Below are 27,934 nucleotides of genomic sequence, written 5' to 3'. Positions count from 1 at the left end.
CGTTGGGGAGGTGGGAGGGGAGCGCTGCTGCTGCCTGGCCACGCCCACCCCGAGACACACCTCCAATAAATGTCTGACGGTCACGGGAGGCGCAGCGGACGGGCGCAGCGGGCGCGACGGAAGCGCGCCGAAGGCGCGCCAAAGGCAAGCCCGTCTGTGCCCGTCCGTGACTGCCCGGGAGCAGGGGCAGGACCCCCTGCTGGTTCCAACCTCCGTAAAAGGTACAGCGCCTCGGAAATACGGAAACTTTGTCCCACCCTAGACCATCCCTGCCGACACAGCATTAATGTAAATAATCTAGAGAAAAAATGCGCTCATTGTGCCTTCTCCGTAAACAGAAATCTGGGATCAAGGCAAAAAGGGAAGATATTGAACCTGGCTCTACTAAACTGCCGCTCCCTAGGAAAACACAAGATGGAGGTGCATGACTACCTTACAGATGGCCGAACCGACGCCCTCTTTCTTACGGAAACGTGGCTTAACGCCACCTCGGCACCTGACATTTTGATGGCCCTCCCACCAGGATACGACATCAAAAGAATAGACAGACCAAAGGGAAAAGGGGGTGGGATCGCCATAATTCATAAACAGGACTTGACCTGTATGTTAGAGGGAAGGGATATTGATAAAAGCGAAACTGGTTTTTTCTCCATCTCAGTTCACCAGGGATATTGCATCAGGGGATATCTTATATATCGCCCACCTGGCCCCGCAGCTACTTTTTCCACTCAATTGTTGGAAACCCTTACGCTCTCTGCTCTTGACCATGAAAGACTTCTCCTGCTAGGGGATTTAAACTATCATTTTGATGACCTCAAGAATAACGAGGCTCAGGAAATTAAACAGGAGTTAGCTGGCATCCAGATGCTACTCAAATCAGAACAACCTACTCACTGTCAGGGACATCTCCTAGACCCCATCTTTGCCAGCTGGGATGCCCTAACCATAGACCCTCCCACCCCAGTCATATGGTCCGACCACCACCTAGTAACTTTCAGGGTATCGGTACCAGATGATGGTCTACACAAGGAACCCGCCCACTTCAACAAACGCAGGAAATGGAATAAGTTCTCCACTGAGGCCTTCAATAGAATTATAACACTTGAAGCCCCCCCTGGAGACAAAGATTTAGAATCCGCCTGCTTAAATCTTAATAAAATGATAATGAAGGCGCTGGACCACACAGCACCATGGACGGATAAGGCCCCGGTTAGACGTACCAAATCCGCCCCTTGGTTCAACGGTGAACTCCGGGACCAAAAAGCAAAATGCAAAAACTACGAGAGGATATGGCGGTCACATTACCATGAGGCAGACAGAATAGAGTACAAGAACAGGCTCAAAATATACCACGCACTAATTCGTAAAACTAAGAAGTCCTACCTTTGCAACAGAATTAAAGACGCTGACAATTCCATGAAGGAAATGTTTTTAATTTACAGGGAACTTTCCGACCTTACCTCACTAACCACACCCATGACGGGATCAGTCAAAACATGCGATTTAATAGCAGAGTTTTTTGCTAACAAAGTGGACAAAATCTATGCTAGCGTCCCAGACAAAGCCAGAACAGGCAGGGAACAGGAAGACAACTATCTGCATATACAGGAGGATAAATGCCTCTCAGCATTTACTGTCCCGTCTAAAGAAATCCTTCTCAACATAGCTAACAGTATCAAATCTGGCTCACCTAGTGATCCAGCAACCCCTAAAAGACTCTACGGTAGCATCATCACCCTGGAACCTCATATCAGACACATCCTGGCTCTCTCTTTCAATACAGGACAAGTCCCTACTACATGGAAAAAAGCGACTGTCCTTCCCCTGAGGAAAAAACCCAATATTAGCATTGACAAACTGGATAACCTCAGACCCATCTCTCTCCTGCCCTACTTCGCTAAAATTGCGGAGAAAGCTGTAAATACACAGCTTTCAGCTTTTGCAGAAGCAAGTGGACTCCTCCATCCCTCTCAGTCGGGTTTTCGAGCCCATCACTCGACCGAGTCAGCCCTGTTATCCTCAACAGAAGCCCTACGAGGATATGCTGACAAAGGCCAGACGGCGGCACTAATTCTTCTGGACCTGAGTGCCGCTTTCGACACTGTAGCCCATCACACCCTGCTACAGTGCCTGAAAAAGGGCGGAGTGAGAGGGAAAGCTTGGGAATGGATGAAATCCTTCCTAACAGACCGAACCTTCCAGGTCGCCCAGGGACAGTTCAAGTCTAAGGAAATAGAACTTAATCAGGGAGTACCACAGGGCTCCAGCCTCAGCCCCACCCTCTTCAATCTATATGTAGCCCCCGTAGGAGGAATTACAGAAACGTTTGGGGTTGAAATAGTGTCGTATGCGGACGACACGCAACTGACTGTAACCCTTACACAACCTGAGAAGCAAAGTGCCTCCAACTTTGCAGCCTGCATGCAGAAGGTGGCACTCTGGATGGCAGACAATTGCCTACGATTGAATGGCAATAAAAAGGAGGTACTAATCATAGGCAAAGCTCCATCAGTATGGACTTCAGCGTGGTGGCCGGAAGAGCTGGGAGATCTACCCACACCCACTCACTTAGTAAAGAACTTAGGGATCTGGATAGATAAAAACCTCACGCTCGACCACCAGACAAAACAGGTAGCAGGAACCTGTTTCGGGACACTACGAGTCCTCAGGAAAACGCTCGACCTCATGCCGGTATCAGTGCGCCAAACCATAGTACACAGCCTAATAACGTCTAGGCTGGACTACGGGAACGTCCTGTACCTTGGAGCCACCGAAAAAAGTCTTTCCAGACTCCAACGGATACAGAACGCAGCGGCCCGTCTGATCCTAAAATTACCCAGGAGAGCCTCATCAAAAAAAGCCCTGAAAGCCCTCCACTGGCTCCCGATCAGAGAACGGGTGACTTTTAAGGCCTTATGCACAGGCCATCGCATCCTGCATGACAAAGGTCCGAAATACCTTCACGGTTTATTGCAATGGTATGAACCTACCCGACATCTGAGATCACGTGGGACAGGACAGGTACATGTCCCGAGGGTCCAGACAGCCAAAATGGGGGGGAAATCCTTCAGAGTCCAAACGGCCAAGAAATGGAATCAACTTCCAGTGGAACTGCGAACGGAACCATCTGAGTCTAAATTCAGAAAAGACTTGAAAACTCTACTCTTCCCCAAAAACTAAAATCGTAGGAAGCATCAGCACTGAACATCATCATTAGCATTTACAGCGCGGGGACACACTTGCTAGTGTAACCAGGCGCTCTACAAAATAGTAATAAATAAATAAATAAATAAATGGCTGCGAAAACTGAGGAGTCGGATTGCTGGAATACCCAGGTTTTCAAGAGTTTCCTGAAGTGGCTCTCAGTATCAGCTAGCCTAAGGTTAACGGGGAGGTTGTTCCAAGCTCTTGCTGCTAGGAAGGAAAAGGTCTTCCCCCCTCGCGTTTGTAACTTAAATCTTGGGATAACGACAAGGTTGGTTCCTGAAGATCTCAGGCAGCGCGTAGGATTGTAATACGTAAAGCGCTTGGTGAAATACAGGGGACCTGTTTTTCTAATGGCTTTGAATACAGTGAGTAGAAGTTTAAACAAAATTCTTTTGTGAAGAGGTAGCCAGTGGAGGGTATTGAGGGCGGCTGAGGCTGAGGACCTTCTGGGGAGTTTAAGAACGAGTCTGGCAGCCGCGTGTTGAACGCTTTCCAGTTTCCTAAGGGTGGACTTCTTCAATCCTGCCATTAGTCCGTTGCAATAATCAAGTCGGGAGAGGACTAGAGCAACCGCGACTGATTTTCTGGCTGAGATGGGGAGGAAGTCAAAGAATTTCTTCAGTGTTCTAATGAGACTAAAACAGCTCCCAGCAGTGATGCGGACATGATCATCAAAGCTGAGGGATGCATCGAATTGAATGCCAAGATTACGTGCCGAGGAAACAGCACTCGGCGGAGCTTCTGTGTTTTTTGGCCACCAGTCTTTTGGGGAGAAGGACAAGTCTTTCCCTAGGGGTATGATCTCAGTCTTGGCACTATTACATCTGAGGTGGTTACCATTCAGCCATAGAAAAACCTCGGAGAGACAATTCTTAAATCTAAAAACTGCATCCGTGCAATTTTTATTGATGGTGACGACAAGCTGAGTGTCATCAGCATACGATGTGACGAGGATTCCGTGGGATTCTATCAGTGCAAGGAGGGGGGTCATGTAAATGTTAAAAGAAAGAGGGCTAAGTATGGACCCCTGGGGGACTCCTGATGTGATTGGTCTTTCTCTGGAGAGGTAGGGGCCTAGTGAAACCGTTTGGGATCTATTGGACAGGAACGATGTAATCCATGTCAGCACAGTATCTGTCACACCAATCTCGCGCATTCTATTGATAAGAATGGAATGCGAGATGGTGTCAAACGCTGCTGTTAAGTCGAGCAGGATGAGTACAGCCTGTCTCCCCTCATCCTGCAAGAACTTGATAGAATCAGATAATTCAATCAAGGCGGTTTCAGTGGAGTGGCCGGGACGGAACCCAGATTGTTGGGGGTGCAGAAGGTGATTGTTCTCTACAAAGGTTTTTAACTCGCCGTATACTAGCTGCTCCGTGATTTTACCAAGCGCGGGTAGTAAGGAAATTGGGCGCATGTTAGTGAGGTCAGTGGGGGATTTATTTTGCTTCTTCATTAAAGGCTTCACTATGGCCTTTTTCCAGTCATCGGGAACGATGCCTGATTCGAGGGATTCGTTGATGATAGCGTTAATCGTGGGATTTACAGCCTCGATAAAATGGTGAAGAAGGTTGGCGGGGCATGAGTCCGTGGGGGCTCCCGATTTACAGGCCAAGATAGCCTTACGAGTTTGTTGAAGGGAGACTGGTGAGAAACTGCCGAAGGTGGAGGGAATTGTGACGGCGTCATGGGTGGTGGTAAGGGGTTGAGGGAAATCTTTCTGAATGTTGGCGATTTTATCTATAAAGAAATCAGCAATTTGGTTGCATAAGGTTTGGGATGGAGGAATTTCAGGTAGGAGGGCTTTGGGATGAGTGAAGGACTTAACTATGGAGAAGACTGTTTGTTGTTTTTGCTGGGCTTCCTCTATGGCTTTGGTAAAGTACTACTTTTTAGCCGCTTTAATGCTAGAGAGATAAAGTTTCCTCTGTAGGATGTAGAGTAGTCTAGAGGCTTCGTCGTAAGTTTTTCTCCATTTCCTTTCTAGGATCCTACATTGGAGGTGGCTTTCAGTGAGGGACTGGGTGTACCAGGGGGCATTGGGCTTTCTTTTACGGCGGTCTGGGTGGCGACGATTCGGACTGGAGTTGTCAGAGACGATTTTGTCAATCCAAATGTGGAAGTTACAAGAGTCGGACGTTACATCCCCAACTTGCCTGAGGCCAAGAAAAGTAGATCTGGAGCTTTATCTGGAGATCAAATCCGGATTTTTTCAGATATAGCAGTTACACACTTTTCTTTCCATGCAGTATCAGTCATGATATACTTGCTTCTTAGATGGCCGAACGGGGTACCCCAAACACTTTTGTCTTGCAGTTATTGCTACAGTATATGTCTGAAATTGTGAGTTTAAATGTACCCAATTTTCATGAACGGTACAATGTTATAAATATAACAAGTTACACCTCTTTGACTTCCTCCAACCTCCCACAGCTGTGCACTTGACTTGATGAAGTGTTGTTTCAGTGATCTATTCTGAGTTGGCTAAAGTTTTATATTTCAGTCTATAACAGGGCATACGCTAATTTTCTTTCATTAAAATATGTAATCCTAAGGCAAAAGGTTGTGAACTATGAATCCACTTGGAACTCCAACCTACTGCCACAATTTCCATAACTCTTACAAATATCGGTATGCTATCGCCTATGGCTAGGAATTCCAGTCCTCTAAGGTCTAGTCTTAACGATTACAAGAAGCAAAGAGCGAGGAAACAAGTAAGATTTATTTCAATCATCTGCTTCAATGTGTATATTCTAAATGAGATATCATAAAGTCACACAGTTTTAGTTAGCAGCCATGGTCTCTTCAATCCATTGGTTGTAGTTGCAGACCTTGGCGTAGACTCCAGGATGGTTCTTCTCAGCGCACCCCACTCCCCAGGAGACAACCCCCTGGAGCTCACCGTTGCAGACCATTGGGCCACCGGAGTCCAACTGATGGAGAGAAAAATTCATTCAATAAACTACATTTTAATGGATGCGTTGATGCTTTAAACAGAATTACGTTGAACATTATTCAACCTTACTACAAGTAGTATTTTCTCCATAGAGTGCAGGAAGTAATCAACACTATAGTATCAAGGAACTTAATTAACAGAATTGACCCCAATTATCAATCGAGGCAGAAATCCCAAAGTCTGTGCTCTGATTCAATACTCATATTTAATAACACACTTTAAATATGATGAATCTCATGAAATAAAGACAAACACAACACTAAAACAATACTCATTAGCTTAGGATACTCTGGGAAAATGACCCATTAGAGGCAGCACACAGACATATGTTGATGCTCTGTTTGGTGAATAAAACAAGAATAAATATCTATCTCTGATTTATCAACCCCAAATAAAAATAGGCATCCACCTCTCAAAGACCCAAGCAAGACAGCATCCCCAAATGTCTCTTAAGTAAGTGAGTTAGATCCCATGTCATTTGCCCAGTTTAACAGCCTGGGCTCATAATACCAAAAGCCCCAGTCCCTCAATGGGCCTATGCACCCGCTTTCTGCACCCCATATTATAGTAGGAGCAGAAGGCGCTTGTGCAACCGCTTCTTTAATACAGGTTGTTATATGAAATGCCGGCATGATGTCAAGGGTATTTTCCTCCTCCGGTGCTGTATTACAGATGTGAGTGCAGAGACAAAGGAGTACTTGGAGGCACACTGACTGGGGTTCACTAAGAGGTGGTGCACAGTCAGTGCACCCTCAGTTTTTAGAAAGTTTGCAGATGGGTTCTTGTACTCCAGCAAGAGTATCCCTATGGTCATGCTGGGACACAAGTGGCAGCCCCTATGCTGTTTAACATACTGGTTCTCTTCTCTTCTCTTCTCTTCTCTTCTCTTCTCTTCTCTTCTCTTCTCTTCTCTTCTCTTCTCTTCTCTTCTCTTCTCTTCTCTTCTCTTCGCTTCTCTTCTCTTCTCTCCTCCTCTTCTCTCCTCCTCTTCTCTCCTCCTCTTCACTCCTCCTCTCCCCTCCTGTTTTGGCTGCCTGCGTCAACAAAGGCACCCCTACACCATGGTGCAAGGGTGTCTTTGTGGTTGGCAGGATTGTTTTTGTGCATGTTCCTGCCAAGCCAAGGAGACTTTTTCTCATTCTATGTGTGCTGCAGAATGCTGCACAGGTGGAAAGAGGAAGAAATTAGGAGAAATGAAAACATTTCTTGTCATTTTGCCTGATCATGAGGTTTTGGCGTGCTCCAAGTTTTCCTGATTTTGTAAATCTGGGACAGGGTCTAAATCCATGGGTTTTGCATGTGGACACCCACGTCAACGGCCATGGAATGCTTCCTTGATGCAGAGTACTGCAACGGCGCTGCCTTGCCTTACTCCATATGTATGAGGCCATGAAAAGCCATACAGGGTGGCTTTGCGTCAACTCATAGATATGATTGAGAGGCCTACGCCACCCAAGGATCAAAAAACGGAAGATCCAGTGGCGCAAGCCTCTTGTAAATAAACCCTGTTCTGTTTACTCGTAGTCTCTGTGAAATCAGAAATTCACACATCAAATGCAGCCGAATATCCTGACCATTCCACCTGCAGAGATTGGGTGAATATAAGTGCAGCGCCCTAGGGAAAGTTCTGGGAACTTCCCTGAATTTGCCTATGCAATAAAAAATGTACTCACCTCTATAAAAAGGATCCCTACACTCCCATTGGAGATCGGCTGGTCCCGCTTAATTCTCAAAATGAAAATTAACTTATCGTTGCCCTTAACAGGTCTAAGGTTGCAGGTCTCAACATGGAAATAAATCTTCAAATTGGCAGTTTATTGCTCCTGACTTACTTTTATTGTAGCCTCTTCACTGGAACAACCTCAAATCTACCACTATCCCCTATCATAAAACCGGGAAAAGCTCTGATGGTGGTAAATTCCAGTAACTAAACTAGAAAGTCCTCATAGCTGAACATGTGAGCCAAATACTGGGTGGCACTAACTTTAGGAGTTAAAACCCCTCTTGAAAAGTGTCAGAAACATGGATCTTGTGGGAGCTCTTACCTGGCATGAGTCTTTGCCTCCCTCCAGGAATCCAGCACACATCATGTTATCGGTGATCCCGCCAGGGTAGGAATCTCTGCACTCTTTATCCGTGAGGATCGGAGCGTTGAGGCACTGGAGGAGATCGGGGAACTCAACTGAGGAAGAGAAAGGAGGTAGAGTTACTCGATCTGGGAGCATGACATCTTGCAAGTAACAAACTGTTGGCATTGTTCATCCGGTTGAGAGAAAGAACAATTTAGTGAAGACAGCCTTGTATTTTTTAATTGGCTTCATCTGAGGCATATGGTTCATTATTACAAATAATTGAGGCAAATAGTGCCATTAATAATGTCGATCAAGCCTTGCTCATATGAGGTCAAGTGAGGGTAAAACCATGTTTGCATTAGTACATACATTGAAAGAGAGTGGTGAATGCCTGTGCTGCTGATGTACTGCATGGACACATCGAGACAGGTTAGAGGAGACAGTCGCGGCAGGGATCGGGAGGAGCTGCAGCTTACTTGATCGCCCCTTATAAGGAGTGCCTAAGGGCCATATTAGCAAGGGTGATATCGCCGCTTTAGCAGGACTTTTTCCCACAAAAGAGGCGATATTTTTATCGCCCTATTAGCAAGCTGTCGCTAACAGCAGTTAGCGACAGCTTGTAGGCGATAGCCACAGGTTCGGGGCCCGCTTTGCATGTCAGTGATATTTATTGATAATGACATGCAAAGTGGGTGTACCTAACCTGTTAGTGATTGAAAGCAGTCGCTAACACAGCTATCGCCTATTAGCAAGGCAGGCGAAGCAATAAAAAAACTCACGCTACGTGTGATTATCGCCAAAACCTAACGCCTGCTCAGGCCACATCTTAACCTGTATATCCAATGGGAGGTGGATATTCAGGTTAAGTCCCGATTAGTGATAATGCCTGAATATCCCTGGATTTCCAGCGCTATTCACGCATTGAGCCGCTATCGCCGGATATTTTATCAATTTGGAGATAAACGTTGCTAATAGAACGTTATCTCTGCGATAATATCCGGCGATAAAAAAAATGCGCTAAACACATTTAGCAATAATTATCGCTTTTTGTTGCAAATATGCCCTCAAGTGCCTTAGTTCTCTATTCCACCTAATATTCCAGGCCAGCCACTCAGAGCTTGGCCTGTTCATCGGGGATCACTAATCCCTAAACCAGGGCTCAAGACAAGAAGGTGATTCTAGGAACTGTTGACTCTTTGACACTGGACTTGCCAGAAATATGGGAAAGAGATTATTTTCAAATGAACAATCTGGAGGGAATATGGTGGAGAAAGACGAACATGTTCCCCTGTATCATCACTGATGCTTTCGTAAGCATTATGACTTGTGTCTGTTCAGCCTTCACTTCCATCAATGACAGAAGGTCAACAATTCAGCTGTTAACTACTCACTTACAGCCATGACATTGTCTGGTGATTTAAACTTGGTGCAGCATATCTCATTCCCATTCAAGCAAGTAAAATTTGCATTTCCTATGTTAGGTTTGATGTTCTGTATAATATCAGCTAAATACTCTTAATTTACATAATATATCTTAAGCAATATTCTGTACACTAAGGTTAGGAAGGGCGTACTCACCCCCATTGCTGAGGGTGTTGCCCCATCCTGAGATCAGACAGTTGGTTCCGGCTGGTGCGCAGCTGGTGGGCAGGGGGATCGCCTGGACGCGTGCGCTGAAGGTGGCGGGTGAATCGAGCTTGATCAGCATTATGTCATTGTCAACGGTCCTGGAGTTGAAATTTGGGTGCATGATCACTTTGGCATAATTGATGAACAGTTCATTGCCTTCGATAACTTGAATGTTGTGTTCACCGAGTCTGACCTGGAAACCGCTGTAGAGGGAAAATTGAAAGTTTTTCTTTGAAATATACGTTACATAGCTCATAATCAATTTAATTATAGATCGCTTTGGACCTTTAGAGATGGTGTGTGTGGACCAAATCCATGCAAACCTTAACCTCAGCATTTGCAGTGAAAGACAGGTGCAATGATCATGTTTGCACTTCTCAGGTGGGATAAGTTTTACTTCTAAATGTCAAAAGGACGCATGCAGGCTTTGATAGGGTGACTCCCTAACTTCATTTCATCATGGACAGGATTTCCAATCTTGAGCTTTTGTGCAACAACCAAATGCATTTCGGGTATTATAGACTTTTTTGCATCCGTTTACTAGCACAATTGATAACAGAAATTTAGAGCTGTAAAGCCCAGGGCTGGAAACAGTATCTGTAATATTATTGAGGGGAAACAACCTTTACAACGCAACTTTTACCACGCAGTGCCTTTACGACGCAACTTTTACAAAGCAAACCATTACAACGCATTGTGCTGGGGGGCGCTCTAGGATAGGGAATGTGTTTAATGTACTATCCAACACCTTCCCTACTATCCACGGGGACTGGAGTTGGAATAGTAAATTAAACAATTCACTATCCAGCGCCTAAAAGCACTATGCGTTGTAATGGTATGCGTTGTAAAAACCATGTTGTAAAAGCATGCGATGTAAAAGCATGCGTTGTAATGTCATACATCCATTAAAGGTTGTGCAAAAGGCTATATAGTGATGCAATCTATATAATCTGGTCCCTCCTACATAACGTTGTCATGAATGATTAAACATGTTCAGATTTTGTAACTGGAAATATGATGATTGTTGACTTATGCTCATTTAGATATTAACATTTACGCTGTTGGTGACTGCAAAATGCTCTATGGGTGGCAGACTGCCTTTCCACAGATAATCTGACATGTGTATTTATTTATTTTTGTGGTTTTATGTGCGTGGGTTAAGCCCTGGGGCATCACAGCGCTTTATAGTAGATTCACCACGGATCAATACCAATGGCTAAAACAAACGTATATTCTGAGGAGTGTGAGCAAGAGGGGTGAAAATGCATATAGTCTCAACACAAACATAGACCAAACTACAGATAATATTAGCCAATATGGAGGACAGTGTCTCATGTAAGGTTCATCAATAAACAGTTTAAAGGAAGGCTGAGGTGCATCCGAAGGAGGAAACAACCTTTACAACGCAACTTTTACATCGCACTACTATTACAACGCAGTCGTTACATCGCAACATCCTTTACATCTCATACCATTACAATCCAACCATTACATCACATGGCACTACAACGCATACCATTAAAACGCATGTCATTACAACGCAGTCATTACAATGGATACCATTACAACGCATACCATTACAATGCATAGTACCCTTACACTATCCAACACTTACCCCACTGTTGCACCCATTGGAGCTAGAATAGTAATTTTTACCCCTACACTATCCAACACTTACCCTACTCTTGTACGCCCTGGAGTTAGAATAGTAATTTGTACCCCTATTCTATCCAACACTTACCCTACTGTTGCACCCCCTGGAGTTAGAATAGTATTTTTTACCCCTATTCTATCCAATACTTACCATAAATGCAATGTAATGGTATGCGTTGTAATGGTATGCGTTGTAAAGGTAGTATGCGATGTAATGGAATGCGTTGTAAAGGTAGTTTCATAAAATGTGATGTGGTGTCATGCTATGTAATGGAATGCAGTGTAAAGGATGTTGTGATGTAAAAAATACGTTGTAAAAGTATGCATTGTAACGTCATACAACCATCCGAAGGTGGTGTGAAAAAGTGTGTCATTAACCCAAAAGCCGTTCAAATAAGACAGCTTTGAGGTCCCTTTTGAAGGCAACTTAGTATGAGGTTGTGTGGAGACTCTGAAGGAGGGAGTTCCAGATACTTGAGGCACTTCCAGAAAGGTATTGGGACATGTTGACCTTCCTCTTGAAGGTGTGGGGTTCAAAGAGAAGGGAATCAGCACATATAGAGTCCTGATTAGCTCTTGAAAGTTTCAGTTTCTCAGTTAGGTATGAGGCTGAGGAGGAGGATAGTGCTTTTTGCGTAATGTACGCTGTTTTAAATTGGTATCTCGCCTTCATCAGAAGCCACTGTAGGAACGTAGAAGAGGAGTGGTTTTATCACATTTCTGACCTAAAATGAGAGTGATTCCATACTTAAGTCTGGAGAGGTCAAGCTCCTCGATAACTACTTTTAGCTCCTATTCTGGGGTGAGGTGCTTGCATCCTTAGCTGCAATCCACTACTCTCGGTCATGGATGATATATGATTCTGGAGGTTGAAACATTACGGCGGGCGGTGCATTCAGCAACGCCAGCCGCAATGTTAAAAGTACAGGATGCGCCCGCCACTGTGGCGGGCGCTTCCTAATTCCCCCCGCGGGACCCCCGCCCTTATGGCGGGCAGTCCCGTTATCCGATAGGATGGCGGACAGACAAAGTCTGCCCGTCATCCTAATGACCCCCAGAGTGTGTATAAATCATTGCCATGTTACAAAAATGTCAAGGAACGTGTCACCAAGAAGTCTTATCCAGGTCTGTGGAGTATATGGGACCCTTACACCAGCAGGATTGAGGTCCTGCCATCCTATGTTTGATACATGCTAGAATCAGCAAAGTCTTTGTATTAAACCTTCAAAGTGTACAGTACTCTATACTTTCTTATCACAGGTCATTATGGGAAAAGCCTGAGGGGATCAGTGAGAAGAATGCAGGAGCCATGATTTTTTGCTATTTATCTGCACTCTAAACAGTTACACAGGTTGTGTTAGTCACTACCTGCAGAGGTGGCCGTAACCTGCCTTATACCTGCTGCTGTGATCGTGGAAAGACTGTGGTTCACCATAGTTCATACAAGGCAGACCGAGGAAAATCATGGTTTAGCATTGCTTTTGCTTGTCCATTTGACTTGGGAATTGGGCCACCATCTCTATGTGCAAAATCACATTTGCCACTGAATCACTCCTTTCGAGGGAGAACCGATCTTTGTAATGCAATTAACGTTCACCTCGGCACCTCCTCTTTAAAATAATAAAAAATAATTCAGTCATTACTATCAAAATACTTAAAGAGCGTCATGGGGTAGATATAAAGTGAGCATTACTCATAACTAGTGTAGAGTAATCACATTTCATTTGAACTAATTGCAAATTGGCTCCATAATACACTAATTGCTTGCCTAATTTGCAAAACACCATATAGATAATGCACTGTAAACACTTAGGGGCTTATTTACAAGGCCCTTGCGCCACCAGTGTGTCACTTGTTATTACAGTCTTGCTGTGAAGAGTACACACCCATATCTACAATACCACAAAAAGGTTTTTCATGGCCTTTTAGACATGGTGTAAGGCAACGCAGCACAAGTTGCTGCATTCCCTTAGCCGCTATTTCTGTTGATGCAGAAAAAGCCTTTGATAGAGTAGATTGGTCCTTTTTGTTTGCTTCATTATGCTGGCATGGTTTTGCCCCAAATGTATTTCTCTCATCTCTTTGTTATATTCCGCCCCTAATGCCTCAGTTCTTGGGAATGGCCAGATTTCCTCATCGTTCACTCTTCAAAGAGGTGTACGTCAGGGTTGTCCTCTTTCCACGCTTCTCTTTATTCTCGCTCTTGAACCATTTCTTTCTTCCATTCGGAATAATAAATCCACCTTTGGCTTCCCCTATGGTGATGATCAATTTAAACTCTCCGCATATGCGGATGATATCCTTTTGTTTATTTCCAACCCAAAATTGTCTATTCCTCCCTTATTATCCAGATTTGACGATTTTTTCTCTGTCTTGGGCTATAAGATCAATTCCGATAAGACTGAATATCTCCCTTTGACCAACACTTGTCTTCCACATATCTTCTCCTTGACTGTCTTTGCCTGGAATAGTACAAAGATCAAATATCTCGGAATTTGGTTTTCTAAGTCTATTTCCTCCTCCGTCTCATTAAATATGTCTGCAGTTTTATCTAGAATTGATAAATTATTTTCCTCCTGGAACCCCCTTTTTATCTCCTGGTGGGGTCGGCTCGATTCCATCAAATGATGGTCGCTCCTATTCTTATTTATATTTTTTCTATGTTACCTGTTCATATCCCTGCTCTCTATTTTAAACGTATTGACTCCTCTCTCTCAAAATTTCTCTGGAACAATAAAAAAGCTAGAATTTCTCTGGCTGCTCTTCGCAGACCTAAGTCGAATGGTGGTGTTAACTTTCCAGACTTCCGCCTGTATCATAAATCTTTCTCTCTGCGACAAGCTTCCCGTTGGCTTTCCTCCACCTTTTCTCCCTTTTCTCATCTTTGGCTCACTATTGAACAAACCTTATTATTACCCTTTTCTTTTGAAGAGGTTTTGAGCTTATCTACCAAAACCACTTATACCTCCCTTCCTCTGTTAAAACATACTTATTCTGCCTTAAAATTTTCGCTCTTTCCGCATGTCATCTCGCGAGAATCTTTTTTAAATACTCCCATTTGGTATAACTCACTTATACTTTTTAATAATAGGCCCATTTGTTGGAAATTTTGAAGTTTAAGAGGTATTATTTGGGTCAATCATCTCTTTGATGGTGTCTCACCTCGTTCTTTCCCCCAATTTCAGCTTTTGTTTCGCTGTCCTCATTCCTTCCTACATACATTTACTATTTTCATGGAGACAATTCTTGATCGCTATTATTCTCTTCCTTATTCAACTTCCCCAGCTCCTCAATCCCCTCTCCTTGTTGTTCTTGCTACCCTTCCTAGAGCTTCTCTGATTCATAAATTATTTTCCTCTCCTAACCCAGATCGTGCTAAGACTAAAGTGGAACTTTCTTGGGAAAAATATTTTGATTGTATCTGGTCTGTTGCTCTTTGGGACAATCTTTGGTCTAGATCTTTACAAATTTCTCGCTCTGCTTCTCTCACTCAATATTTATTTTTTCTATATCACAGATTTTATCTCTCTCCTCTCTCTCTATCTCATTTTTCTTCCTCCTCCGATTCTAAATGCTGGACCTGCGGCTCTTTAAATGCTGATCTCCTCCATCTATTCTTTTTCTGTCCTCCTGTATCCATTTTTTGTAACAGAGTATGGTCTTATTTTTCTCGCATTTTCACTCTTTCTATTCCGTTTTCAATCACTTATCTTTTTCTGGGCAGCCTTTCAGAACCTTTAGACCTTCCTACACACTCACATGGTCTCTTTGATCTCATGATTGCACTTGCATTCCAACACATTTCTTCCAACTGGAAATCCCTTACAAAAATTTCAATACAACAGTGGTGGAATTCCTTAGGTCATTTTCACAGACTTGATGTTGCTTTTGCTTCTTCTTGTAAACCTAAACGCAATGTGGATCTTTATTGGTTACCTCTTACCACATATCTAGACAAATTAGCTCATAGTTTCCCCATTCATACCGCATCAGAGAACCTTAAATACCCTTGAAGGACTTATACTCTCTCCTTTTTGCTTATTTGATGTTTTATGCAATTTTCTTATCATATATACTTTTATACAATGTATATTGTTGTATGGTCGAATGTTTATTCTCATGACCTTCATTGCCGTTGTTCTTTATATTATTAACCTGTTGTAGCATTACTTTTTCGTCCCCCCCTCCTATAATTTTAACATTCCATAAAATGCTTTTATTTCTCTGTTATGACATTAGCAATAATATTACTTCAGATTTTGTTTCTTATATTCTCTCTTTTATTGCTGATGACTACTGTTGATTATCATTTTTGCTCTTCAATAAAGCTTTCAAACGTAAAAACAAGTTGCTGCATTGCCCTACACGGTGTCAGGGAGGCATTCCATTGGCGTTGCAGTGGGTAATGCATTCCCAGATTTATAGGGATCTGCAAACCTGGGAATGTGTCATAGCTGTACGCCTCCCCAGAGCAGGCGTAACAAGGAGAAATATGATTATTACTTCTAGGTTTTTCCTCTTCCTGCCGCACACATCGATAGAGGAAAACGCCTCCATGGATTGTTTTCGTACAGGAAAGTGCACAAAAACAATCGTGCCAACAATGTAGCCATGGTGCGAGGGTGCCTGCGTTTGCACTAGGCACCAAATTGTGCGGCAGCACTGGCTGAAAGGACAGGAATGCACGCAAATACATTATACCTAATCAATACCCTACATTATACCTGCTCTACGCCAAATCCTTGTAAATTAGGAACTTAATAAAGTTAGTAGGTCATGCTAGCTCAACAGTGTACAAACAAGACTATTTTCTTGAATGGGGCTACTATTATTCTCTTTTTTCCTTTGAAAAGATGTTTTTTCTCTAAAGATGTGCAGTTGCCCCATCATGTACTTGACAGTATCTCCTGACAAACTGTTTTGCTGACTGGTGAGTGTGAAAAGCTTTTAAAAATAAACATAATTTTAATCAATATTCTGTAACTGGTCCAATGACTTACGATCGGTAGCAGTGAGCAGCGGAGACCACCCATTCGCTGTTAATCACAGACCCACCGCAGAAGTGGTAGCCAGAGTTCAGGGACGCCTGGTAGGGGACAGAATGTGCAGGACAGGTGTACCCTCCGACGATTTTGTCATCATCCTCAAAAGGAAAGGCAACTGGAAAGAAAAGTAATGTGAATGTAGAATTATTCTACAAAGATAAGTAATATTTGTACACAGACAACACATTTCATATGCCTAGTCTCAAAATATGTGTTTCTAAAATGTGATAGTTATTTCACGTACAGTTCCTTTTGTGTTCCTCTTTTATTCATTCTTTCTTTTGCTGGAAATAGGAAGCTCTTCTACAATAGTTAGATATTCCCACTAGTTGGGATACTTTTCTCCTCATACAGACTTCACCAATTTCCTTCCCACCCCCCATCCACAACCACAACACCCGCTATCTCATAGGGCCATATATATCATCAACCTGATTTGCGATTCTCAAATAGCAATTTTTAATAAATCGCTATTTGAAAATCGCAAACAGGTATGTATGTACAAAATCGCATATTTTTTTGCAATTTCTTAAAATTTCTTAATTGCGATTCGCAAGTTGCGAATCGCAATTAAGGAATACTTTCTCATTCATTTCTATGGGCCAGGAGGCCCATAGGAATGAATAGGAAGTTATTCTCAATTTGCGATTCACAAATTGCTAATCGCAAATTGAGAATAATTTCAAGGGTGCAGGGGTGTCCAAAGGACACCCTGTTGCACCCCTGAAATATGCATGGGTGCACATGTGGTGCACATACATGCCCTAAGGGCATGTATGTGCGTCACATGGCACTTTCAAAAATGCAAAAATTTGCATTTTTCAAGGAATTCACAACTTACCACCAACTAGAAGTTGGTGGTAATTTGCGACCCTTAAGGACTTTTTGCAAAAAATTTTTGCTTCATACACTGCATTTAAGGAATCGCTAAATTTGCGATTCCTTAAATGCAATTGCAAAATAAGGAATCACAAATTTTGCGATTCCTTTTTTTGCACCAGATTTTGCTTTATACATACCATTTAGCAAATTCGAATTTCGGCCTTTGCGAATACGAATTTGCTTGATACATATGGCCCATAGCATCGGTGTAGTACCAGAGTATCGTGGGACAAGTTTTGCTGCACGATAGCACCATAACAAAATATAGATTATAAATATATTGTGACATTATGTCCATATAGGTATTTACAGGTTTACTAAGCTTAACTCCATCTACATGTCAATCAATCAATCTGGATTCATAAGGAGCGGCAGATCAACCAGGCCGTCAGGGTCTCAAGGCACAGCTTCTTGGTGAGAAAAGAGAAAGCACTCAGAGAAATGGGGAAAGGAAAGAGAAAGCAGTCAAAAACGAGGCAAAAGCAGGAGAAAGCCCTCAGAAAAATGAGGGGACAGGAAGGAGAAAGCAGAAAAAAACCTAACCAAAATTTTGAGAAAACACTCAGAAAAAAGGGTGAGAGAAGGATAAAGCAGTAAACAAATAAAACAAAAGCAGGAGAAAGCACTAAAAGATGGAGAAAAGGAAGAAAAAACTGTAAAAAACTAGGCAAAAGCAGAAGAAACTCCTCAGAAAAATGAGGGGACTGGAAGGAGAAAGCAGAAAAAAAAAGTTGGAGAAAACACTCAGAAAAAAGGGTGAGAGAAGGAGAAAGCAGTAAACAAATTAAACAAAAGCAGGAGAAAGCACTAAACGATGAAGAAAAGGAAGAAAAAACTGTAAAAAAACGAGGCAAAAGCAGTAGAAAGTCCTCAGAAAAATGAGGGGACAGGAAGGAGAAAGCAGAAAAAACCCAACCAAAAGTTGGAGAAAACACTCATAAGAAAGGGTGAGAGAAGGAGAAAGCAGTAAACAAATGAAACAAAAGCAGGAGAAAGCATTAAAAGATGGAGAAAAGGAAGAAAAAACTGTAAAAAACGAGGCAAAAGCAGAAGAAAGTCCTCAGAAAAATGAGGGGACAGGAAGGAGAAAGCAGAAAAAAAAAAACAAAGTTGGAGAAAACACTCAGAAAAAAGGGTGAGAGAAGGAGAAAGCAGTAGACAAATGAAACAAAAGCAGGAGAAAGCACCAAAACCTGGAGAAAAGGAAGAAAAACTGTAAAAAACGAGGCAAGCAGAAGAAAACAATCAGAAAACAGGGTGGAAGCAGGGCGGTGCAGCAGCATGGGAATGTGTTCAACCCGCCCCACAGTTGCGGGGAGGGGGGTGGGGTGGAGGTCAGGATGCTAGTGAGAATAACCGCTCCTGATGCACCACTCCACTTTTGTTACAGGGGGCAATATTCCAGCACTGCTGTAAAACCAGCCCCCATAACAAAACAGGCCACCAAAGTGCCAAAACTGGCCCCCACCCTTCCAGACCACCTGGAAAACACCTGGTGCCCGCTACGACAAGTCCAGCACTGGCTGAGCCTCGGACCTGCTCTATGGGGTTGCGCTTTTGCCTCCATTATGTAGGTCCTGGAAGGAAGAAGGGGCACTGGGAGAGAGTGGGCGAGGCTAGGTGGGAGGCAGGAAAATGTGCAGGGTTTGTGAATGAAGAAAAAGCAAGGAGAAGTAGTGGAAAATGAGGAAAAAGTAGGAGAATGCACTCAGTCAAATGGGGAAAAGAAAGGAAAAAGCAGTAACTTAACAAGAGCAGGAAAGAATACTCATAGACATGGGGGAAACGAAGGAGACGGCAGTAAAAAAAAGGCAAAAGCAGAAGAAAATACTCAGAAAAACACAGTGAAAGGAAAGAGGAAGCAGTAAAAACGAGGCAAAAGCAGAAGAAAGCAATCAGAAAAACGGGAAAGTAAGGAAAAAGCTGTAAAAAACAACGCAAAACATGAAAAAGCACTCAGAAAACAGGGCGGAAGGAGAGTGGTGCAGCATGGGAGAGCTGCTTTTGTGTGTGAAGATACGTATCTGAATGCTTGTGTATGAATCTGATTGTACAAAAGTTGTGTTTGAGTGTATGAGTGAATGGACCTTGTGCCTTTTTTGAATTATCTTTGCGTGTCCTAGTTTTTATATTGTAATTCTGTATATGATCATGAAAAGTTTTTTAGATATTATTTCACTGTCTAAATGAAACTAATTTTCTATGAAAACAATGTATATATAAAAAACCCCAAATTTTTTTTTTTGAATAAATACATTTTCTGTGTGGTGTTGTAGGTTAGCTGTATGTGCGATTAGAACTTTGTTCCTCTGGTATTTAGGGAACACCCATTTCCATGTTTTTCTCTAGAGCTGAGAATGGGACCTGCTCTATGGGGTTCCGCTTCGGCCTCCATTAAGTAGGTTCTTGGAGGAGGGAGGGGCACTGGGTGGGCTAAAGGTGGGATGCTGTAAAAAGGACGGAAGCTGCAGATTAGGAAAAAACAATGAGAACGCAGTAAAAAATAAAAAGGCCAAAGCAGGAGAAGGCACTCAGAAAAACAGAGGAAAAGGAAGGAAAAGGAGTAAAAAAGAAGCAAAAGCAGGAGAAAGCACTCATAAAAACAGAGAGGAAGCAGAGCAGTGCAGCAGCACAGGAGGGCTCGGACCTGTACCTTTGAAATTTACATACCTTCCAGGTACATAAATATTGAGCAAAGAATAGTAAATATATGCGTAGCTGTATGTTAGCTTGATAACAATATTTCGGATACAGTCGCTTTGCACATAGACTGTTGCCTGCTGCTATTCACTAGTGTACTCCTGCTACAAGCCAAGGTGAGCCCGAGGTGAGATCTAGATTTAAATGTCCCCTCTTCTACATATAAGTAAACACAATTAAAAAAAAATGCATCGCTGTAGTGAAGGGACTGATCTTGCAGAAGCGCAGGAGGTTGGACGGGGGGGGGGCTTCGAGCGAGTGTCCAATATGCCTGTCTCCATGTGATGACATCTTCTCAGCCTCAAGCACTGAGTCCTGCAGGCACCCTGGTCTCAAAGTGGACAGTCTGGCAGAACTTCTATCCATGTAAGTTTGAGCAGCAGATCATTAGAAGATCATGGTTAAGGCCTGAGAACCAGGGGCACAACAGCAGCATTAAAATCTGGGCTTATGACTAGCGGAGTGATCTAATTTCTTTATCCCAGCCTCTGTATTTACAAGAAACGTGTGTGACATGTGTTGGAGTTTTGTGTCATTCGCTTGTCTGGACCGGATGTATGTCAGTACAACACGATCTTTTAGATCGCGGTACTTTACAACGCGGTTTCTACAACGCAAGTCGTTACAACGACTTGCGTTGGTGTGCGCGGATTGTGAATTAATATAATTTTATATTCCAACACCAGCCCACGTAACAGTAGGGAAGGTGTTGGAATATAAAATTACAATATTCCTTAACCAACAGCGCCATCCAGCGCAAGTTGTAGTAACGACTTGCGTTGTAATGGCAGTGTGGTAAAGGTAGTGCGGTGTAAACACCGCGTTGTAAACAATGTTTCCCGTCTGGACCACACCTCAGCAGGACCTTTGTCCTTCCTTTTCCCATTCTTGCCAAATGAAGGGTTGAATAATATAGGCAACCCTCATGTGGATCCACCGGTGGTCCTGGATCCTCTTTCTTGGCCATTCATCTACTCTTCTGAGAACCTAGGATAGCTGAGACCTCTCTGCTGAATTAACAACTTGTAATTTGTGCACTCTGAATGTCCTAAAGACTGCAGGGCAGTTACCTACTTCCAGAGCTAATGCAGGATAGTGGAGGCCTCACTGTTAGGAGAGAATCCAATGGGTTTCTCGTGTGTGACTATGTCAGCTGCAGATTGCCGGGTTTGGATGAGCTGGGGTAGAACCCGGACTTCAAGCAACAACTCTCCTTGTGAACCATGCTAAATATCTGTAGGGACATGAAACTACTGTCGTGTAGGAAGCCTCTATAGAAAGGAACACCCTTTACTTAATGAACCATGTTCAATGGACCTCCATTGTGTGTCATGGCACCTGTTGAGGATCCCTGCTCTCTGTATACAGTGTAAAGATCCCACAGCAGTCTGCAGCAGAAACCCACCAGGGACTGGGCCCACCCATCACTACAAATACTTATGATGCTGCCGCACAGCCCCGCACTACCATGTTCAGTGCTCTGACACTTCATGTCTGCTTTGCCCGTGCCATATAATGCTGCAGCAAATGCCAATAAATAAGATAACTAAATCATTTAGTTATATGTTCACTTCTAGTATATTTAGTAGAGCACTATACATTTTCTTATGGGTAAGTTTGGAGAACATACAAGATCCTGTACATGGAGTAAGGATTTCACAACTACATTATGTTCAACACATTTTCTAGGCACAGGGACTTTAAGTGACTAGAATCACACTGGTGTTTTGGTCAAGGTTCGACGCTAAGATTAAAACCTTGGGGCTCAATAGGATGGTGTAACGATTGCCACCACCGGGCTGGCAGTGGTGATCGTTATGCCATCCTCATGTGAATTACCCTGCGCCATATTATGATGGCGGTGGGCATCGTGGTGGACGCAATGTCCGTCTGCCGCTTTTCCACCGGTCACCAATCGTTACGATTGCCGGCCGGGTGGAGCTAGGTCACTAATATGGTGGTAGTTCCCAGCAGGCACCGCCAGCCATATTTGGATGTGGGTGGTTTAAAGTCCTTTACATGGCGGCGCTGCCACCATGGAAAGGCTGGCGGAGATTGGCTTTGCGGGCCCCCAGGGTGGGAAGGTAGGGGGGTGCATGGGTACCCCCCTGCAGTTCCCTGCACCAAGTGGTAGGCGTCACATGGTGCAGAGAAATGCTGTGCATGCCCGTTTACCATTGCAGAGGGTGCTGCAGCCAGCAGCACCCCACGCGATGATAAAAGGCCAGGATGCGCCCGCCAGTAGGGCGGGCGCATCCTAATTGGGCTGGTGGGACCGCTAGACGTCTGTTGGCCGGTCACATCACCGTTATGATGGCGGGCGGACATAAAGAGCCCCCTTGTAAGGTTCCAAAGTGAATGGTTTTTGTCACTAGACCACACTTTAACTTACTATAGGGTTACTCTATAGCAGCTCATTATCAATGTGGGGGATATTTTGGCAGGCAGGCGAGAATAGAGTCAATAGCCATCCTGAAAGAAAGCAGAACATTTTAAAAGTTTCTGGAAATAATAGCATCGAAATAACTTACCAGCTGCTCCCAAGAGGGTGCATAGCAGGAAAAGATGCATGATGGCTCGGGGACGGGAGCAGGGAATGGAGAGAGCTGGAGACCTGTGAGCATTTATACCCGAGAAATAACCCCATGCTGGTCCCTCAAGGTCTTTCCCATCTGCTCTCTTTCCCAGGCGATTATGTCGTTTGTGTAGATTGTCAGCGCCTGGAAGACCTTGCAGCCAGGACCCCGGAAGTAGCTGATGTGTACAATGCACTCGAGTAAAGGCAGCTGATGGAAAGAGCATTAAATGTAGAATACAGTGAGGTCTCTGGTGCATAAATAAGCAAGGACGTTTCTGCTCAAGGATGCCTTGCTAGAAAGGTCAACAAACGAGGGATCCCGTCTGTTCTTTGTGCATTGTACAAGAAAAAGAAATGAAACATGGAGAGGGCTTTGTTGAATTCGAAACAAGATACCATTCAAAACAGTTGACTAAGACTTGTTGACTATGAAATAGTTGTATACTTTTGGGTTGTTTTAGATACTAGTCGTTTGCCTAAACCAACATTCTATTGCCTCACACAATAGAGAAACAATTGTCAGTTTTCTTTTTTCATTACTGTTATATGGTTACAAATATTTAAAAGGAAACAACGTACAAACGTAAAGTTATCATTTGTTAACAAACATGAACATTGCAGATTTTCAGGAACTGGTGTTAACCATTCAACCATTTGTAACCACTGGTTTAGGCACTCCCAAAGGAGACAATCCTAAAGATATCACAGAGTGACAGTGTTTTATTGCAAAACATGAACAAAATTATATGAAGAAAGCTATTAGAAATAATGAGAATGAAAAGCCACGGATTGATTGTAAATGTTGGCACAAGGAATACACACCGTGGAAAAATAAGAAACCATCATGTAGCATAGGAGCAGGTATTAAGGACATCCAAGAGCAACAATTAGAAGGAATTTTATAGGTTGGTTGCATCGAATTGTCAAGGGAAAACCCAAAACAGAAAAAAACACATGGGTGAAGCACTTCACAAACTTGTAGTAAACGACTAACATGGGAACAATAAAGGACACTCATGTGAGTCAAGTAGAACTCGAAGGAACTAGGGAATCAAAAAAGAGCTTTGTGACAGAGTGAGTACCTTGTCTGTCAAACTTCTATCAGGCCCTATGACTTGTCTTAGTTGGGAGCAGTCCCTCACAGTAGACCGTCGTCCAAAATTGTGTCCTTTGCACATTCAGTCTGCTTATGGTTGCTCCCCCCTTCACATCATTTTTTTCAATTTTTAGATTTTGTCCTGTAAATATAAGCTATAGGCCACATACATCTGAGAACCTTACCAAGGAGGACCTTTGGAAATCAGGATTAAACCATAAAACAATATATGGGACTTATGCCATGCAAATAACAATGAACACTGTTATATAGGGTCCTAGTCTCTCGGATGTTTTGTTGTTCTTTTCCCTTTTTTAGTATTTTTGCACAGTATGAGAGTGTGTATGCATGAGAAGAATGGGTGGTGAGCTAGTTTAGAATGAATGGACATTATGGATAATGTTTAAGGATTCTTTTTTTTTAAAACGGTCTATTGGGGTTGTTTTGATCTTGTGTGTATAATAAATGTGTCAAATAATGTATTTTTACTTGTGACAATAATGGTTTAAAAAAATTATTTCTGAATGAAATAATGCAATAATAATAAAAAGAATGAAAACCATTTACTTGTTGGTAAAAGTGTGCATCATCAATGAACAATAGAGATTTGATATCCATGTGAAAAATTTGATAGATCAGAGGTCCTTTCTTATATAGATTTTGTCCTGTTACTGTTATTGTTCAAACATCCCCATTTTATATATTGATACATATATAATGTATTTTGACTACATTTATAAATTGCAGGGTGAGAAGGAAGAAAAAGTCAGGCACAGCTGCAGGAGGTCAGCCAAAAAGTACCTTCCACATGTTAATCAGCAGGGAATTGTGTCATTTAATTTGTCTTTGAAACAAAATCCAGCATTATTTAATATGAAAATTAACTTGTATTTTTTAAGGGCCTCTTCTTTAAACTGATGTTGAAGTTCATGCTTTTTATGCATTTAAGCTCTTTCCCTTGATTGGTTTGTCCACTGTGTTTGACACTGTGATGCTCTGCTTGGTTGTCTGTAGGATAAAGAGCAGGTGTAACACCAAAGAGGTTCCATTCTTTTCTGACAAGCTGGATCAACTTATGAAGCTAGGTGAATTCCATTGCTCTCAATCAGGAGTGCAGTATGAGGGTGCTGAGTAGTTACTGCTCTCTGCTTCATTTCAACATCGTCATTATGAAGTAATTCTTCAGGCTCATAAGGCTCAGGCCGCATTTGATACCGTGGATCATGATAGGCTGGTACATCGGCTTACAGCAATTGGGCTGCGTGACCAGGCACTTGGCTGGTTGCAGTCCTATTTATCGAATAGAACACAGAAGGTGGCACTAGGCCAATGCTCCTCGAGGCGCAGGACGTTGAGTTGTGGGGTCCCACAGGGGTCGGCTTTAAGCCCCCTACTATTCAATATCTATCTTGCCCCACTTTTTACACTCTTTGCCAACTGGGGAGTCACCGCTATATCATACCCGGATGACACCCAGTTGGTTTTCCCCTACTCAGAAGTGTCAGAGGTGGCCTTTGCGCGCTTTAAGGGCTGCCTCCAAGATGTGGCAACTTGGATGAATACAAATAAGTTGAAATTGAATCCGGGAAAACGGAAGTGATCTTCTTTGGCAAAAGCCCCCCCCCCCCGGCAGAATTATAGTGGCCGGCTGGGATGGGGACCCCCCCACCCCCAGCCATTGGACAAAGAACCTTGGGGTAAAATGGGACGATAATCTTTCTTTCGCGCCTCAAATGCAGCAAGTCACCGGATGTTGCTTGAGTAAAATGAGGAACCTCCGACAAATTTTGAAACTACTGCCTGAGTCCTGTCGGAAAACGGTGATCCATGCCACAATTACATCGAGGCTGGACTATGCCAATGGCCTGTATATGGGTCTTCCTAAATATCTGACCCAACGGCTGCAAACTGTACGGAATGCGGCGGCTAGGCTGCTGAAGCATATACCGTTTAAAGAGCACGTCTCCCCCATCTTCGTTCTCTGCACTGGCTGCCGATATCCAGCAGGATTAAATTTAAAGCTCTTACACTGGCCTTTAGGGCTCTGCACGGTTCATGCCCTAACTATCTGAGATCACGACTCCCTAGATACACTCAGTCCCGCTCTCTTCGCTCGAATGATCGGGTTTTACTGAGTGTGCCACGAGTCAATAGGGCAAGACTGGGTGGTCGGACTTTTTCAGCTAACACGGCTCGACTGTGGAACACCCTACCACTTGATTTGCAAAGGGCCCAGTCAGAACAGAGCTTTAGGAAACAGCTCAAGTTTTGGTTATTTTCACTGGATCATTAACTTTGCTCGCTTAATGGGCAGTCTGGCTTTGTTTTGCTCTCACAGCGCCGGGACACCACCTAGTTGAGGTAGCTGCAGAAAATACAGTATTATTATTATTATTATTATAAGAGCCATGGTACTCTGGTACTCCAATTCCATTCCCAGTCAGTGAAATACAAATGACCAGTAATACATGGAAGCTGCAGCAAACGAGAGGTCAGCAGTGGAAATGTCCTTTGTATGTTGGTAGGGGCAACATGGCTGAACTTAGATAGCGTTTGAAGATTTGAAGACCAGTATAAGCAAAGGAATGATCTTCCCAGATCATTTATGTAATTAAAAGGACCAGAAGATAGTTTTTTTCTGAGAAGCATAGGAGTAGAACAATAGGGGAGGAGGAAACCTGGGGATTTTGGTTCACTTTTCTTAGTGATAAATTATTTCTGGCCTGATAATATAATTTAAAATGCCATAAGTGTGCCACTCCAATGAGAGAGCTGCCTCCAGTACCATCTTGGACATTTGGGACCAGTAATGTGTCAGGGCTTGTGCTGCCAGCCTATTGCGACTCCCAAGCATAGAAAGGTCCTGAGAAACATATTTGATGGCTTTGAGTGCACAAGGTTTTCTCAACAGAGGGAGCTGTGGTCTGCAAGCAGTGCAATTTGAATTGGAAAGTGAGCCTGCCTGCCCCAAGAAACTTCTACCACCGTCTGTCCCTATGCTAGGAATGAATACACCAGCAAAGGCCCATGTTACTACTCAGATTGACAGTAATACTGCATTGTGTAACTGTTCTGTAACTATGATGAGCCCCTATATGGGGCCCCACCCGCAATAGTACCCCAAGAAATTGATGACTTCCTAGACAGCTAATGCTGCCGCTGGTCACAGCTTGTGACAGATGGACCTTGGGCACACTGGTGCCTTCTACAGAGATAAAAAAGGCCATCAGGGCACTTTCCCACAATAAAACCCCGGATCTAGATGGCTTATCGGTTGAGTTTTTTGCTACCATCACTACCCATTTAATCCCCCAGTTAGAAAGGCTAGACCAGGCAGCGTTCTATAAAGGTGCTTTGCCCCCACCAAAGTGCAGACCCTGATGACCTTTCTGCCAAAACCTGGCCGGGACTACACGGATATTACTTCCTTCCATCCCTTCTCATTACTAAGCATGGAGTATAAAATACTGAGTAAGGTGTTGGCCCGCTGACTTTTTCCACTTCTAATAAAAGTCCTACACATGGATCAATGCAGGTTTGTGCTGGGCCGGAGTACCTTCCTAAATATACGGAGACTTTACCACGTAATGGATGCCGCCTGGCGGGCTCCCTACGGCAGGGTGTATTTCGCTTGATCCTCACCAAGCATTTGACTCCCTGAACTAGGATTATATGCTAGCTGCCCTTTGCAAATACAACCTCCATACAGTTTATCTATGCTTGATTAAAGTAATATATGCCTCTCCTACGGCATGTGCACGTACGGTAGCCCACATATCTAATGCCTACTCAATACACAGGAGCAGGAGACAGTGCTGTCCGATGTCCCCAATGTTGTTTGTTCTGGCGTTAGAGCCTCCTATGCAGCACATGCACCGAGGGCCCCTGGGCGGGGAATCCCAGTAGCGCCTACTACACACGCAGTGACAGCATACGATGACAACATAATATTGTATGTCAAAAACCTCACTGAAGATTTACACACAGTGGTTAATACCTTTTCATTATTTGAACATATCTCTAAATTGGCAGCAAACGTGGAAAAATCACATGCCTTTTACTTCAAGAGTGGCCTACAGCTCCCAACAGTTGCATTCGGAGAGCAAACACTTA

General features: G+C 43.4%; 1 protein-coding gene across 1 annotated transcript; it reads right to left on the bottom strand.

Moving 5' to 3' along the window:
- Positions 1 to 5,923: 5,923 nt before the first annotated feature.
- Positions 5,924 to 10,013, bottom strand: LOC144770883 (trypsin-like). Its single transcript, XM_078655675.1, has 3 exons — positions 9,817 to 10,013; positions 8,212 to 8,348; positions 5,924 to 6,143 (listed from the first exon to the last, which is right to left on the bottom strand). Exons 1-3 carry the CDS (start codon positions 9,986 to 9,988, stop codon positions 5,994 to 5,996), a joined length of 459 nt encoding a protein of 152 aa, XP_078511801.1. The 5' UTR covers positions 9,989 to 10,013; the 3' UTR covers positions 5,924 to 5,993.
- Positions 10,014 to 27,934: the final 17,921 nt, after the last annotated feature.

The sequence above is a fragment of the Lissotriton helveticus genome, chromosome 7 (genome assembly GCF_964261635.1).
Source record: "Lissotriton helveticus chromosome 7, aLisHel1.1, whole genome shotgun sequence".
Lineage (NCBI taxonomy): Eukaryota > Metazoa > Chordata > Amphibia > Caudata > Salamandridae > Lissotriton > Lissotriton helveticus.
This window is presented reverse-complemented; position numbering and strand designations above follow the sequence as displayed.

Coding starts and splice junctions, on each gene's coding strand:
- LOC144770883 (XM_078655675.1), bottom strand. CDS start 9,988: ATGCACCCAAATTTCAACTCCAGGACCGTTGACAATGACATAATGCTG. Junction 8,349..9,816: donor CAACACCCTCAGCAATGGGG/GTGAGTACGCCC, acceptor TCTCTTCCTCAG/TTGAGTTCCCCGATCTCCTC. Junction 6,144..8,211: donor GAGGCAAAGACTCATGCCAG/GTAAGAGCTCCC, acceptor TCTCTCCATCAG/TTGGACTCCGGTGGCCCAAT.